The sequence below is a fragment of the Mauremys reevesii genome, linkage group 5, assembly GCF_016161935.1.
Source record: "Mauremys reevesii isolate NIE-2019 linkage group 5, ASM1616193v1, whole genome shotgun sequence".
Lineage (NCBI taxonomy): Eukaryota > Metazoa > Chordata > Testudines > Geoemydidae > Mauremys > Mauremys reevesii.
The window spans coordinates 111,226,261-111,243,450 of NC_052627.1; the positions used below are offsets into that span (position 1 = coordinate 111,226,261).

At 41.6% G+C, this 17,190-nt stretch overlaps 1 protein-coding gene across 4 annotated transcripts in view; it reads left to right on the plus strand.

The window, feature by feature from the left end:
- The window catches only part of RAB28 (RAB28, member RAS oncogene family), a 173,033-nt gene that overhangs the window by 147,560 nt on the left and 8,283 nt on the right, over positions 1-17,190 (plus strand). The window contains exons 7-8 of one of the 4 annotated variants that reach the window (XM_039540480.1): positions 9,224-9,323; positions 10,407-10,637. The exons of 1 other annotated variant lie outside the window; for it this stretch is intronic. In XM_039540480.1, coding sequence (XP_039396414.1) covers positions 9,224-9,277 — 54 coding nt within the window. In that variant the 3' untranslated portion in view covers positions 9,278-9,323; positions 10,407-10,637. Of the gene's footprint in view, positions 1-6,800; positions 6,837-9,223; positions 9,324-10,406; positions 10,638-17,190 lie in introns of those variants that run through there. 2 more of the 4 variants (XM_039540479.1, XM_039540483.1) reach the window with 2 other exon arrangements.

The following is a 17,190-nucleotide window of genomic DNA, read 5'->3' on the forward strand; positions in this document are numbered from 1 at the left end:
CAAAGTCATTCTGTCAGAGCTCTCCCTGTTTTACCCCTCTAGCCTCAGAAGAGATTATCTAACAGTGGCCTGGTCTTTCTTTCTGTGCAGCATCTCTTAGGTGAGTTGGGAAAGGAGAGCCAAGTGACAGTTTTTTTCCATCTTCTTCTCTTGTGATATCCATATAGGGTGTCTTAACTCTACCTCATATCTAATTTGAATAGGGCAAAGAGAGGATGTGTAGTGAGGTGGACTGGCCCTCCCCAGACACATCCCTGCTCATCCTGGCTAATAGCCATTGATGGACCTATCATCAATGAATGTATCTAGTTTTTTTTTAATCCAGTTATAGTCGGGGCCTTCACAACATTCTCTGGCAAGGAGTTCCATAGGTTGACTGTGCATTGTGTGAAGAAATACTTCCTTTTGTTTGTTTTAAACTTGCTGCCTATTAATTTCATTTGGTGACCCCTAGTTCTTATGTTATGAGAAGGAGTAAATAACACTTCCTTATTTAGTTCCTCCATACCAGTCATGATTTTATAGCCGTCTATCATATTCCCCCTTAGTTGTCTCTTTTTCAAGCTGAAAAGTCCCAGTTTTATTAATCTCTCCTCATACGGAAGCTGTTCTATACCCCTAATCATTTTTGTTGCCCTTTTATGAACTTTTTCCAAGTCCAATATATCTTTTTTGAGATGGGGTGACCACATCTGCACGCAGTATTCAAGATGAGGGCTTACCATGGATTTATATAGAGGCAATATGATATTTCTGTCTTCTTATCTATCCCTTTCTTAATGATTCCCAACATTCTGTTCGCTTTTTCGACTGCCACTGCACATTGAGTGGATGTTTTCAGAGAATTATCCACAATGACTCCAAGATCTCTTTCTTGAGTGGCAACAGCTAATTTAGACACCATCATTTTATATGTATAGTTGGGATTGTTTTACAATGTGCATTACTTTGCATTTATCTACATTGAATTTCATCTGTCATTTTGTTGCCCAGTCACCCAGTTTTGAGAGATCCTTTTGTAGCTCTTCGCAGTCTGCCTGGGACTTAACTATCTTGAGTAGTTTTGTATCATCTGCAAATTTTGCCACCTCACTGTTTACCCCTTTTTCCAGATAATTTATGAATATGTTGAATAGGACTGGTCCCAGTAGATACCCCTGGGGGACATCACTTTTTATCTTTCTCCATTCTGAAAACTGACCATTTATTCCTACCCTTTGTTTCCTATCTTTTAAACAGTTCTCAACAAACATTATATCTGCCACAATCTCTGTAGCACCACGAGGATAGCTATACAGTCCCTGAAATCCAATTTCCAGATAATGCTCAAACCAGCAGACAAAAGGGGGTGCTATTGTAGTCCTTGATCACAAAGACTACATCAAGCGAGGCTAATAGACAACTCTCAGATACCACTTATTATAAAGACCTCAAAAAGGCCTCTCACCACAATTCACACCAGAATTTAAAGATGCCATCAAATCTTTCCCCAAACAACTTCATCCTTCACAAACCCACTCCAGGGACCTTCTACATGGTTCCCAAGATACACAGACAAGGGAACCCAGGCAGACCCATCCTATCTGGCCATGGAATGCTTACTGAAGGAATATCAGGACTCATAGAAACCACTCACCAAACAAAAAACGCCAGCTTCCTCCAACAATAAATTAAAGGAGTGGCAGGAGAATCACGAAAGGATGAAGGCATGAAAGCCAAAGGAGGGCAAGATTTCAAGAGGAGTATGGTTGATGCCAACAGTTTGAGCAGCATGAAGATGGAGTAAAGACCCTTAGGTTTGGATAGGAAAAGATCATTTGAGACTTCGATGAAACCGTTTCAGGGCAGAAGCCAGATTGGAGAAAGAGTCAGGCTTGAAACTAAAGGAGAGGAATTCAATACAGTGGTTGTATATGACATGTTAATTGAGTTTGGAGCTGAAGTGAGAGAGTGGGCAGTAGGTTGAAGGGGCCGAGGTTTTTTCGATGTGGAAGATGAAAGCTTATTTGTCTTGAGATGAGAAGGAAACTGATGAGAGTTAGAGGTTAAGAGGGAGGGAGAGAAGGGAGTGTGAGCGAAGTCAGGATGCAGGAATGGGTGGGGCCATTGTGTGATGTGGAGGGGTTAGTGGTGGAGAATGGGCAAGAAGTCTCTGTGTGACAGGGAGAAGGAGGAATAAAGATAATATTAATAGCCTTTGCTTTAGGGTAAGCCAGTCCTTGAATGTGCACTCATTTCTCTAATGGGTTTCCTTTATGACATTGTTGATGGCCTTCTGACTCTTCCCAGTGTCACAGCCAGAAGTATGAATGCTCTGTAGGCCATTCTCTGGTACACACACAATACAGACTGTTTCAATGCTGCGTCCAGGACTAATGTTAAGCAGAGCTTCTGCTTTTTATTTTCAAGGACTCAAGCCTTCAAGGCTTTGGATGGGTCGCCAAAAACAATTAATCAGGAACTCTTTACAACTCAGCAATACAAAACCTGTTAGGATGCAGATCATCCAAAGCTGGGGATTAGGGAGGAAATATGTAAAGCACTGGTTGACCTCAACATGATTAATGATTTTTAACACAGTGAACTCTGTCTTCAATGGGAATTTTTATACAGACTTGCTCATGCTTGTTTGTTTTTTGTTTCTGAGGGAGGGGGGAGAAGTTCATTATTTTGTAAAATGTATTTTGAGACCATAGTTAATGACAGTTCATGTACAATGGTGAAATATTTATATTCAGGCACAATTGCCGCCACCAGAAGCTACTGCTCTTCAGTGGTATATTCCTCACAAAAAGCTGCCTCTGACAACTGCAGCCCTAGTGTGTCTGTCAATCATGTCTTTCCCAAAAGGATCGTTTAGTGGATGGGAAATTTGTAAGGAGAAATGCAAAGAATATGAGGTCATGTCTACAGCTAGGAAAGCAACCCGCACCCCTAATCTTGAGTTCATAGATTTTAAGGCCAGCTGGGACCTATTATGATCATCTAGTCTGATCTCCTGTGTAATATAGATTCCTGCATCAAGCCTGTAACTTCTAGTTGAGCAGGAGCATATCTAGCATCCTCCAAATTCCATCCTGGTTGGTGGTGCCTCCATGCCTGCAGAAGTTTAAATTCAACTTGAGTAAACGACGTTTAATTTGCATTACGTAAAAATAGAATGGGGTCAAGTTCATCCTTAGCAAAAACCACATCAATATAAATGAAGATAGAGCTATTAATTTGGCCCATTTATTATTAGGACATCTATTATAATGGTAATGCTTTGCAGTGGTGTATATAACCTTCCATTAATACATTTCACAGTTCTTTTTAAAACCTTGATAAATCAAGCCTCCATGTCCCGCCCCCCCCCATGTAGGTATTGTCACTTTACTGATGGAGAAAGTGAGGCACAGAGAAGTGACTTGTGCAAGCTTCTACCACAAGATTATGGCAGTGTTAGGATTACTACCCCAATCAGCTGACTCCCAATCCTCTGCTTTAAGCACTCGGCCACTCTTTTAAATATCAGTCAGGATCTAGAAGGGAATGATAATAGCCAGAAATATTTATATGCCCTCAGTTGGTTAGGGCTAGAAGAATAGAAAAAAACAGAAATCACATTAGACCTACAGCAGACTGTTTTCCCTAGCAGCAAGATGAAGCATATTGAAAGCTCCTGAGCTTTAGCACGTGCCTTCTGCCAGTCTCTCAGTAGGATTGCCCTGCATTGCATGCGTGAGTGCAACCTTCAGGCTAAAGTCTAAAGAAAACATGGAAAATGTACATGGGCACAGGGGAAATGGTAAAAAACTTTAAACTTCTGCAGCGTGGGAGCTAATGGAGGTGCTGAAATGAAAGGTCACAGTCAGGATGAGATCACTGCTGAGTGGGATGTTTCTTGGGAGGGTAAGAAGAGCCTGACTGGTGCCTGCACTGAGAAGACGGAGAGGGAGAGAATAGAATGCAGGGGCATTGGATTGAGCCTCCTTTCAGAACCGTTAGCAGTTTGAAAAGCCAAGTCCTCACCCTGCTGCAGTTTTGGAGCATGGCTCAAGCTCCGTGGTGTGGCAATGGGAGGCTCTGTTGCCCCAGCTGTGATGGGGGGGACCCTCTCTTTCAAAAATGGCCATTGAGGTGCCTTGTGAGTTCACCACCCTACCCTAAAATCTCACGTAAGAGGGGTCAGGATTCTGTTATACATGGCGTGTTCCCAAAAAATAATTCACAGAGATGGGGAAGTAATGTTAAAGCTGGGTAGCAGCATCTGTGAGCTTGAGTGCTTTCTCCCCGCCCACCCTTTGGGACCCTGGAGAACCAGCTTCAGTTCTTTGCTCCATGACAGACATCTTGTGTGACCTTCAGTGAGTCATTTAGGGTACGTTTACACCTCATCTGAGAGTGTGCCTCGCAGCCCTGGTAGACAGACCTGTGCTAGGTCTGCTTGAGCTAGACTAGTGTACTAAAAATAGTAGTGTGGCTGTTGGGTCTCAGGTTAGCCCCCTGTGACACTGGATCCATGTTGCTATTTTTAGTGCACTAGCTTGAGCAGAGCTAGCTGTTGTCTGTTTTCCTGGGCTGGGAGGCATGGTCCTAGCTGCAGTGAAGACATACCTAGAGCTCACTGTGCTTCTGTAAGGGGGACAGGGAGCGAATGCTAAGGCAATATTCTGTATAACTATATACTCACTCCCCTTCTTCCTGCACTTCAGCTTAACTCTTTTTGCTGACACACAGGCCAGAGTTCTGTCATTTCAGGACTTGTGCAGAAGTAAACCTCAGGCCTATTGTACACAAAAGTCTGAGAAATGGATGTTTATAATTCCCAGTCAATTTTCAAAGAGAGGACCATATATTTTCTTAGTAAAACAAAAATTGCATGCACAGAAAACGCATTGTAAATAGTATTTAAATATTATGAATAGTGTATGGAATACTACGAATAATTTTTAAACAAAAGCTATTAGACCGTAAATTTCCTGGTGTTCCTTATACAGACTTCCCCATTTTGTTTCTGTTACAAACATTCAAATATAAGGTTTCAATATAACTTTTTTATTTCTACTCTAGCACACACACCAAAACACAATCCCCTCTGATCTTCTCTCAGAGATGAGTTTTTAGGCTCTAGTGTGACCAGGGTGTCTGTGTCTGTGTCTGTGTCTGTGTCTGTCTCACCTGGACTCTTCAGAGCTTCAGAAAGGGCAGCATCTCCATCCGTTCCAACCCTTCAGAACCCTGTCAGCGAACAGCCTGGAGACCCCCGCAGCTAGCAGCAGTCTAGCCCTGGGTTAGTAGCTGACTGGTCCTCTTGGTTGCTGATGAAACAGAAGGCTGTAGCCTGTATCCAAAATGGTACAGGGGTTGGGGATAAGCACATACAATATCCATTTCCTGGACCTTTATAAAGCACTCACTCTAAAGGGCACCATCTTCTCCCCATAAACCTAGCTAAATCAGGCAAGAATTCACAAACCTTCACTTCACTACGTGTGGCCCTATTCACTCTCTTTAACAGAGACCGAATACCAGTTTGCAGCGGTTAGCTGATGGCTCCGTCTAAGTTCTGCAGGCTCTGTAGCCTCTCAGGGTGACAAATGCTTCTCCCCAACTCTCTCTACATCCATAAAACACACCATGATGGACCAGACATTATCCTAATAGAGGGCTTTCCTACTAAATAAAGCTGGAACAGCACAGACTTGTATCCAAAGTGGTATGGGGATCGGGACACCGACACATCTCTTGTTCCTGAGTTGATCAGCCATTGAGTGCAGGGGCCTGTCTGTAACTCTTCTATTTATAACCGTTCCCCCAGCCCCCTTCTGCTATGATTGGCTTAGCTCTTGTGGGGTGGGGGAGGGAGGAGGAGAGGAGAGGGGCCTAGGGTGTGTCATGCCAAGTCAGTTGCCTATAATCAAAATGCCATATACAGCCTCACAACAGCTACTGAGCATGTTAGGTAACTGCCAAACCCTGTTATTGAAGTTTCTGGGTCCTTCTGAGTTGCCTGGCTGTGCTCTCTGCATCTGTGCAGAGACACTGAATATCCAGCTAAGATCCATGACTTCTGCCCTGGAGAAACAAAATGCTGCACTATAAAGCATGCGGGTTTCCCTTCAGTTCCCCATCTGTCAAATAGAGAGAGGAGTACTTTCCTATTTCATACGGTGGGTGGTCGTTAGAATAAATCGACTAAAGATCACAAAGTGCTCAGATACTTGGTAAACGGGGGTCATATAATTACCTTAGGTAGAAGAACTGTGGCTAAAGCGGCTCAAGGGGCTGTATTCCAGGCCGCTTTCTCCTCTTTCAGCACTGACTTTCAAACATCTTTATCTGCCTAGCCAACCAAAAACCATAGCCTCCTTAAACTGCTGGGATTGCAGCATTTGCAGTCTATTCTTAGCATGCTGTGTGACCCTATAGAGCAGGTCACCTAAATTCTCTGACTCATTTTCCCTTATCCGTCAAATTTGGGATTAAAAATATTTAATTTACATTGTTGTAATTCGTTAGTGTTTGCAAAGCACTTTGAGAACCTCAGATGGAAGGCAAGGGCAAAATATGATTTATGATGAGTTTGGAGTGCCAATACAATATTAGTCAGAAGGTTGCACATTTTGTTGCTTATTTAGAGCAAGCTGAACAGCCATCTTGGTGCTTACACCCCCCAGGCTGACAAACTGAAAAATGCCATTGTGTGAGTGTAGGCCTTGGGTTTTTTGGCGAACTAATAGAATTCTACTTTAATTCTTGCTTAAAAAAAAAAAGGGGATCATACGGGAAGAGAAAATTAAAATGCTTTTTTAGAGTAGGTGATGAAGGAACAGAAATGAAGAGGATCGTGAAAAGGTTAGAAGTAAAGCTGGTCAGAAAATGTCTATTTTTCCATGGAAAACTTATGACATTTTATCAAAAACCTGAAAAATGATGGTTGAAACCAGGAGTTTTCAGACTGGGGCTGAAAAGTTTTTGCTTTTTGATGAAGTAAAAATATTCAACAGAAATCAGACATTTTCTGTGAAAAAATTCATTTAGTTTAAAATCTAATTTTCTACTGAAAAAAACAGTTTTGATAGAAAATTTCCAACCGGCTTTCATCAGAGAGAAGCGATTTCAAGCAACAGTTTTCAGTTTTAGTGTTTGTTTTGTAGCTCAAATAACGTTCGAGGGACGTACTGCTTTGTTAGACTGTTTTATTCTGTGATCTAACACTTTGTATTGAGATGTATTAATTATTAACAAAAGCTTTTATGGAATCATAGATGTTAAAGGTGAAAAAGATCTGTGTCTGATCTAGGTCCCATTTTTTTTTTTAATTTTTAAAATTCTGGTGAGATGGGAAAACTGTTCCTGCCCACCTCTACTGTTAACTTGTGCTATCCTGCAAAGTATTTTAGAAATAACTTGTCTTCCATCCCTTCTATCAGTGAAGAGTAACTGTGTCAGCTTCTGAGATTTCAATCTTCTTACATTTTTAAAGGAATTATTACATGCTTTTTTTACTTAAACCATAATTCAATAACCAAACTCAAGAAACTATTTTAACCTCATTAGGGTCATGAATCTGGCATAGCTAGAGATGTGATTTAAATTGTGTGTGTGTGTGTGTATTTCTCAGATCGATGTGCTGGTGTCTGTATTAATTATTTCTTAGAGAGAAATGCTTAAGTAAGCCAAAATGCCTAGTGTGTGTGTGCTGTGTTTGTTTTTGTTATAGTTATATATATATATATATATATATATATATATATATATATATATATATGGAGCACTTTAGGAGATCAATGGCAAGTTAGAATGTGTTCTGTTTTATTTTTACTTGAAGTGTCATAACTTGTATGTATTTGGGACTTTTGTTTAAAAAGCTAGTAAAAAACATTTAGACTCTGCCTTTGGGTGTGAGGTGTGGTGGGGAGAAGGACTGGGACTGGAAGGGAGAATTAGGGGGTTATATCTATTTTGAATCACAGAAGCCTCTTCTTTTTTTCCCAATAGGCTTCCAGCAGTATATGTAATACAGATGGCATTTAGCCTCTGGTGTTCAAATTCTTGTAAAACAACAACAACAACCCCCCAAACATTGAAGAGTGAAACATACTTACTGATGATAGTGCAAATATTTATATGCAAGGGGCACAGTAGCACAGGGGGGTGGTCAAGAACAGTAACCTCTGGGTTAGAAGGACCTGGAATGCCACAGTGATGCCTGGTACAAATTCTTTGTTCTTCTGCTTTGAACTCCTGCACTGAAGCTAGTGAGACAGCAACACATCCCCTCTGGTTTCTAGACCAGGACAACATTAGGGATAAACCCAAGTTCTGATCCAGAATTGAATCCAAATCTGAACTTCCTGAAAGGTCAGGGGTTGGATGCTGGTGAGCATTTACAGTAGTGCTAGGATCTTGGTTTAGTACTGATTTGTGGGATTCTGTACTGATTCTGCTATTGACTATAATGAGAGTAGGATTGAGTCCAAGCTCAGCAACTCTAACTCCTGCAGGTTTCCCCTCCTCATAGCTGAACAGTTTGAATGTAAATTTAAAATGAAGTTGTGACCCATTCTGTCTGCCTCCGGACAAGGGAGGCAAAGGGGTTAAGAATCAGGAGCCTGCGTCACTTCAGTATTTAACTATATAAAGATGATATGTGTCATATAAAAACCTAGATAGGTAGGTGTAGCTCAGCTTGTGAAAACAGATGCAATTGCAGCCTTGTGTTTTGGTGCCTCCTCCATCTGGAATGAGATTGCTCTCTGGGTTATAAAAAGGATTTGCACTGATACTTCTTATCATCTGTTAACCTGGTGACTCTATGATGTGATAAAGCCAAAATACATAGTTTTGAATTTTGGTCATCTATGACTTTTCCATATTTGTTATGGGACAATAAAAAAAAAAGTTGTGGGATTTTTTTATTGAGCTCTGTGATTTTTTCTGTCGTAGTTAAAACAATCAAACATGCAAATTGAAGACAGATTTCAAAGCCCAAACTGAATTTGTAAAATCAGCTGCTTTATTGTATTAAGAATTTGAGGATTATTATGCTGTTCACTTCAATGCAAGTCATCTACTCAGCAAAGAATAAATATGAATGTCTTTCCCATATAAACCGCATAGTAAGTACTCCAGGAATGTGTACCTGTCATAAGCATAACTGCTATACAGAAAGCAGAACAGGAATGTGAATTAAATGTCCTTGCAAAGGACATCATTTTCCTCTTTGGTTCTCTCATAGGCCATATATGGGCATCTTCTACCAAACAAGCCTGCAATAAAAACTCTGCATTAGAAGGTCACCTTTAAAGCAACCAAAAGATAATGCTTGTATAATTTAGGTGAGAGCTCTTATTTATTACCCTGAAATTATAGTTCATTTTAAAGTACTCCATATGTGCAGATGGGAGTAAAGATTCTTAAGTTGTTAACATTTGATCTCCTGTTATAATTAATCAGATCCAGAATGTAACCTAAATAATATGTTTATATAGCGTTGCCTAAGGGCTTTACTCGTCTTGCTTTGAAACTTTCTATACTGAATCAGACTAAATATAGATACATGTTTTTTTTTCTTTTGACAAAATACATTTCCACCGGATGTTCCTTTTATTTTAAGAAATTATGATTTCAGTAGAGTTCAAACTAATTCAGAAATCCTGTAAGTATTTTATCAGTTTAATAATTCCCTTAATTCACTCACTTGGGGACTGAAACGTTGCAGGATGGGAATTTGGTTCTTGGATTAAAAAGCTCCCATTAAAAGAAACAGAAGAGAGAGAGAGAGTATAACTTGTTTAATGTTTAACAAACCTCCTGATCCATTTTGTAACTGGACAAATCCAGAGTGGAAATAAGGCACAATTTTTTAATAGTGAGAGTAATTCACCGCTGGAACAACTTGCCAAAGGTTGTGGTGAATTCTCTATCACTGGTAATTGTAAAATCAAGATTGGATATCTTTCTAAAAGATCTGTTCTAGTTCCAGCTTGAATCCACTGAGGGAATACTATGGCCTGTGATATACAGAAGGTCAGACTAGATGATCACAGTGAACCCCTCTGGCCTTGGAATCTATAAATTTTCTCAGTTGCTATCCTTTTTGAAGATAAAACAAATTACACTGAACATTTGGGTGTGTTTCTATGCACTTCAAGGAGAGCAGAATTTTGGTTCTGTTTTTCCCTTCCACAAGCACAAATCTTAATGCATGGATGTGCCCTTGGAGACACTTATATATCCATATTTCAGAAGCAACTCAAAGCCCCTCTGAGGGCTATGGGAGTTTTGACATTGACTTCAGTGGGCCAGGATTTCACCCATTAGTGCTCCAGTTAAGCTTTCGGTCATTAGCTAGCTCCGGATAAGGAGCTAAATTTACATTTCTTTTTATGTTAACAAAAGTTGCCTCATTCTTATTTCAGACCTTGAAAGGACTCCTTAGAAATCTTCTTTCTGGAAAGTACGTTGGTGCTGATCTCCACATGCAATCTCAGTAGCTGAAGTATATCATGCTTTTGTTGATGAAGCAGTGTCCCAGTAGTGAAATCTAAATATTTACTGTGCAGTGGATTACTCATAACAATGTAATTTTAGAGGTTGGGCCCTGAATGTGGCCTGCAAGCACTACTGTAATAAATAATAGTAATAATGTACTATATAGATGAGTTGAATTGGATTGTGGAGTAATATTAATTGCTTACAGAATCATTCTTATAACCTCCAGTTTTATTGAAATAATTTTGAAAAGGAACACAGCAAAGTGAAAATACTACAAATGTATTATGTATTTGCATTGTGTCAGAAGAATACATATTGTATACTGATCTTAAAGGATATAGATATTGCTCGCAGAATGAGGTTGTGTTTTATTCTGCATCAGCAAAGACCAAGCACTCTGATACTGCTTCATCCTGTGTGGTACTCTGACCTGAGCCCCCTTCCAAAATATGTCGCAGGATCACATTTTCAAAAGCACGTGTGTAGGTGCTTTTATTGTTTTTATGTTTCTCTGTAATGCTTTTACCTTGAGAATAAAAGTGCTTTCTTAGAAAGAGCTGTATGGTAACTCATAACTGTGGCAAATACACGGTGTACTGTCTCTCAGGAGAGAAGCGAAGCAGGCCTGCTGAGGCAGTTTGTCTTTTGCTGGGGATTTCACAGTGTATTCAGGGGACTGTGCAGCCTGGGAATACTCTGGTTCGGAGGGAGATAGATGTGTATCTCCACCCAAAAACAGTGATGACTGAGGAGCCTGAAGCCTAGAGTCGGTGCCCTTGCTAGACCATAGAGGGAGAATTCAGGTGCAGTTGCCCTTAACGGGTGTCACCCAGTCCTGTGGATCATGGCCACAGCATATTGTGCAGCAGGACAGAGAGATGGAACTAGCTGCAGTGTTTGAACAGGAGTTAAAAGTAAGGTCTAATGGGACCTGTGCTAAAAGCAGAGGGGAACTCTTCTTCCTCTCCCTGTCTTGGCTATGCAGCTCTCCCCAACATCAACCCTGCTTCTGTGCCTGGTGTGGTGGGAGCTCCCCCTTCTGTTTCCATCTCCTGTAACCACTGTGCACGAGGTCCCCTGTCACACAGTCCAGCTGAGAGCTCTGCCAGCATTGGTCGGAACTGTGATCTTACTTCCTTTTTCACAGCTTTCTCCGATTCTTTTTAGTTATTTTTTACTTCTAAATATTGATTGAAATTAATGTTTGGTAACTTGTATCACAGTTTAAAGAAGAATTTAAGAAATTCATCCCAGTTGATTGGAAGACAGTCCAAGTTTCCTCTTAATATTTTATAGGCTTCTTCATTACTATTTATTTTGTATCTCCTTTCTTCAAAGTGTTTATTTAGGGTAAGGCAAAACAAAAATCTCTGTCTCTCTCATCAACCATAAGACGAAGAACGCATACAGTTGGAACAAGTTCCACTGAAGTTCTCATACAGAATAAACAGAGTTCTGACCATCGAGCTGACTTAATAGATCTTTAATGAGTGTTGTCATGAAAAAGCAGTTAACATACTCTCCACCAAAAAGGGCGTAGCCTTGCTGGAGTCAGTAACACATCAAAATGTGTGTGTGTGTGGCGGGGCGGGGGGAAGAGTGGAGGGATTAGCGGAGCGGAGGTGCCTGGCTTGGAATTGATGGATATTGGAGAGAGTCTTAGCTGTGTGTTAAATGAAGGGGGAAACATGAGTGCATGGGGGAGCAAATATGTCACCATAGACTGGTGAAGTTGTGTAGAAAACTAACACGTAAATATCACCTTCTGGGGTGCAATCCAGTCCAATGAGGGGTTGTCACCACTTGCCCTGCAGCCTTGAGTGCCTCACAATGTTTTGCTGTTATAGCTCCCAACATGGTCACTCACAATCAGCCTGCAAGCATGCAGGTCACACCACAAGTGTCTGTGTTAGTCACAGCCCTGGTCCAGCAACTCCAACGTTAGCAGCTGAGCAGCAACACTCCAGTCACACTCTAGCTTCCACCAGCCTTGGTTACTACTGGCAGAGTGATTCCCAACACGCTCTCGGTCCTGAAATTCCCCCCAAACCTGTTTACATTCTCCAGCCATTACAGATCTGTTGCCCCAAGGGTCAATATACAAAACTTGGCTACTTTAACTGGAGTTACCTAAACAGTTCAGTTTAACCACAACACTGGATTAGTTATAATTAAAGAATAAAACAAATTGATTTAACTACAAAGAGAGATTTTAAGTGATTACAAGTATAAGGCATTAAAGTCAGAATGGTTATGAGCGCGGGCAGCCCCAGCCTCTTCCTAGTGGGGGGGCTGTGGTGGGCTAGATCAGTGGTCCTCAAGCTTTTCTGGGTGGTGGGCACCGGACGACGAGCCACTGAGGCTCGTGGCTGGCGGACAAGCATCCATTGAAATGCCGCCGAGAAGCAGCAACGTCAAGAGGCGTTGCCGCCGAAATGCCACCAAAAAAGAGCGGCATTTCGGTGGTGACGCTTCTTGGTGACGCCACTTTTCGGTGGCATTTCGGCGGATGCTTGTCCGCCGACCAGTACGCGGGTGCACAGAGATGCCCCGGTGGGCACCATGGTGCCTGCAGTTACTGCATTGGGGACCACTGGGCTAGATAGAAAATAGTCGGAGGCTGCGATATACATCTGGTGGGCACACATTTATTTTTTTTAACAATACATAGTTAAACGTGTGCTTTATCTGTTATTCTCCAAAGGAGAATAAAAATATACACAGGCACACTGGTTTTAAACATCATCTATGGCAGCTCAGTGATGCACCATTTATTCACAGAAAATCAACAGGGAAAAAAAATCCTAAGCCGATAAATAAGTAAAATAGTAATAATATTAACAATTCTAACAATAACCAAATGCAAACTTCTGGGGAAAATTACTGGTTAAATAATACTAATAGCTAATTACTTGAAATTGGAGAATGTACTGTATCGTATTTTTAAATTAGCCTTTTATACACGCAAAGAAAATGAAACAGCAACACATGCACACTACTATTTAAACTAAAATAAACAACTGACCAAAACTAAGTATACCTTTTTCTCTATCTGATTGATCCCATATTTCCATTCCAGTCAAATCAAAACCCAATCGAAATGCATACAATATGAAAATTCAAAACATTTTTAAAGCTGTTTTTTTTTGGGGGGGGGCGAGTCAATCTTCCAGGGACTGTTGTGCACCCGTATGAGCCACAATCTTTGTTAAAGTAACAAAAGCAATTTGGATCATAACTAAATCAACTGCCAATTAATACAACCCCACCCCAAAGCACAAAATAAATGAAGCACAAAAAACAGCATTTGACATGCAGCAAAAATCGAGATGTAAATACAAGTACAGTAAAACCTGTCTTAATGACCACCTCTGAAAAGAGACCGCTTAGCACGAGCGACTACTTGCAGAGGCCATAGAACTTTGCCCCCTATAATTTAGCTGTGATGAAACTATGAAGAACGACCAGCTGTCATCTACGACCAGCAATCACATTGTCTAACTTCCTTCAGAGCTGGGCTCCTGGCCAGCAGCTGCCACGCTTTGCTCTGCCTTCAGAGCTGGGTAGCCGGAGAGTGGTGGTTGCTGGTCAGGTGCCCAGCTCTGAAGGCAGTGCCACCGCCAGCAGCTGCACAAAAGTAAGGGTGGCAATACCATACCTTTGAAGAGAGACAACCTTTTACTAGCAACTACTTTTGCCAGCTCCCAGGAGTGGTCACTCTTGACAGGTTTTACTGTAAATTCCTAAACATACATTGGCTGGGGCCTGTGCTCTCCAGAGCCACCTCCTCTTCTTTGATTCCCAGCTGGACATTTTCTTGCCTAGGGGAGAGCATGAGATGGGGGTGTTAGAACCATGCCTGGCGTGGCTGCCCTCCTCAGTTCCCAGCAGCAACTGGAGTTGCTACCCTCTGTGCCGTGTTTAAAGGGTTCGGTGCAGTGAGGGAAGCCCAGCCCCTTTGGTTCCCAGCTCAGCACGTATCCTGTACAGGGGAGGAGTGCCAACCCCTTCCCCCTTTCCAAGGACATGCTGCCCCCAGGGGAGAACAGGGCAGCAGCAGAGGGGACGAGCCAGCCTCGGCTTAGGAGCAGGTGTCTCACCCCCCCATATCACAAAACATGCCCCATGGGCCACCAAAATATGTCGCCAAGCCTTCCAAATCACACTGCCTCTACCCTAAAACATCCACCCCATACACACCCATTATCACCCACCAGGACCCAGCCCTTCATACACCCCCAAGTCACACCCACCAGAACCCAGCCCTCTATAGAGCCCCATCACCACCCCCACACCTCAAGTCACACCCACCCTCAGATGGATGTGTTCCTGTTCCCCTCTGTTGCCAAGAATGGACACTTGACTGGTGATCACCAATCGATTGAAGGCACCTTGCTAGAAGCGTTAGTTTGTCCTTTGTCTTTGAGGAACAGGTTTAGCCGTTCCCCAGATGTGTCTGGTAAACACATTCCAGTCATAATTTCTGCATATGTTTATAACTTTACATATACTATTGCTCACACAACTCACCATGATATTATTGACGAGTTAGTTTTCAAATGGTACTTCCAATGGCGTATTTTGTACAAAGATTATTACACCGGTGTAAGCACTTAAGACAGAATTGTCTGATGCAAGGGGGTAGTATAAGGATGCAAAGTAATTGTGCATTTACCATTTAGGTTTTCACAAGACTTATTCTATGATCTTGTGTTGAAACCATTGTGAATAAAATATTCCTGAATGTTGTGTGGAATCTCACGTACAGGTAGAGTTCATTGACTAACATTTCTGTAGGTGGTGCTAGAGAGCAGGGAGATGCATTCAATGTAGTTATTGCACGGCCTGAGATAAAGCAGATATGTTTTCATTACCTCTCATGTTTGTATGACTTCTGGTGTAACACTTGGCAGACGACAAATGTTGCATGCAGTTCTTATCACCTTACAGCAGGGAGAAGAACTGCTGACCTTGAAAAGGTGCAGACAAAACTAAGCAAAATGACTCATGGTTTGGAAGCCATTTATGTTATGGAGAGAGATCAGTCAGAATTGGCCTAGAAAGCTCAGGGAAAAAATGGGGACAATGGTATGTATCACATGTTGTAATTAATAACTGACAGAAGAAAGTCCTTAGAGGCCTTGGGCCAAATTCAGAGATGATGAGTGAGGAGGGGCATCTATTATTGCTATTCATTATTTTGTTTCTGGCAGGCAGAGTCTCTGCTGCAAAGCCTAACACATCAGTAAGTGGGTGTTAGGGAATCTGAGTCTTAAGGTGGTGTAATTTACACACTCATGACATTCAGAAAGGTTTGTAATAAGAAAAGCAACTAACAAAAATGCTTTAAAGTGTGAGTTAAATCAGCCCGTTAAATTTAACTGACAGCTTCAGATACCCTTTTCTGGCCTATAGCTTAGACTCTTTTATACTCACTCACACTCACTTACCGTTGTGTAACTTACAGGACCCTATCCATCTCTTCTGAATTTAGCCCCTAGTCTCCTACTAAGGTAGGTCTGATTGGAATTTCTCAACAAGAGAATCGTTGGAAAGAGGTATCTGAACACCATTGCTTAGCTAAGAAATGGCCTGGTAAGAACTGTGGCTCAAACTCTTAGGACCAGTGCTAAAAGAGCTCTGTTCCTTGAAAGAGCAAGAGCAGCCGGGAGTGCTCTGCAGGAGTGTTCTTCTCATCCCTTGTGGGCAGCAGAAGCACTTTATCCTCCACTGGCTCTAATTTCTGTCCTATCGAAGACACTGTGTCTATCTCAGCCTAATACAGTCTGAGTTTATACCATGCTTCTGACTATCTGAATTGAATTGGTGGGTTTAGAGAGACATGTCCAGCTTTCTGTAGCCCTTGCTGCCTCTGAAAGAAAGGTCCCCGTTTGAAGTGGTCTCAGAGAGCCACCACACCCAGAAGGAATAGGAGAGAAATAAAACTACTTTCCACTAGCAGGAAAACATTCAAAGGTGATTTGAGTGCAGTGAATGTTTTTTTTTGACTCTCGCTGGTAGGTAATTAGCATTCTAATAGCACTGTGAGATAGGCCATCTGCAGAACTCTTGGGCAGAGGGATTCACAAACATGGATAGTTCAAGATAGGGCCTCATGAAAACTAGACAAAAGTGACTTAGAATAATATTTACATTCAGTAGCATTAAGTATATCTATTTGTTATTGGTGTGGGGCTGAACTTACTCGAAAACCTTTCAAAAGAGAGTGACCTGTCAGCAGACAGCCAAGTAACTCCGATAGCTTTCCATAGCCACCAACAGAGCTAGTTTTAAAAAGCACAGCAAGGCTTTCCCTCCCTCTTATTTGAGTACCAAAGAGACATATTTCTGATTACCAGGCTGTAAGGATGTTTCAGTTCGGACTCCTCATCAGTGCTCTACAGTGTATCAATAGTCTGGGTATGAAATCTAGTCTCTCTTTTTTTATTCATACACACACACACACACACACACACACACACACTCCAATTTTCAGAAGTTCTGAGCACCTGCAGCACTATTTGAAATCTATGGGAGTTGTGGGTGATCAGCATCTTGAAAAATCAGGGGCTCAGTATACACAGAAGAGTGTCCCTGTCCTGAAGGATTTACAACCTATTCATAATACCTAAGCTCTCTGAAGTGCTTTATGATGGAGACATGTATCATTGTGCCCATTTTATGTATGAAAAAAGTGAGGCAAAGAGA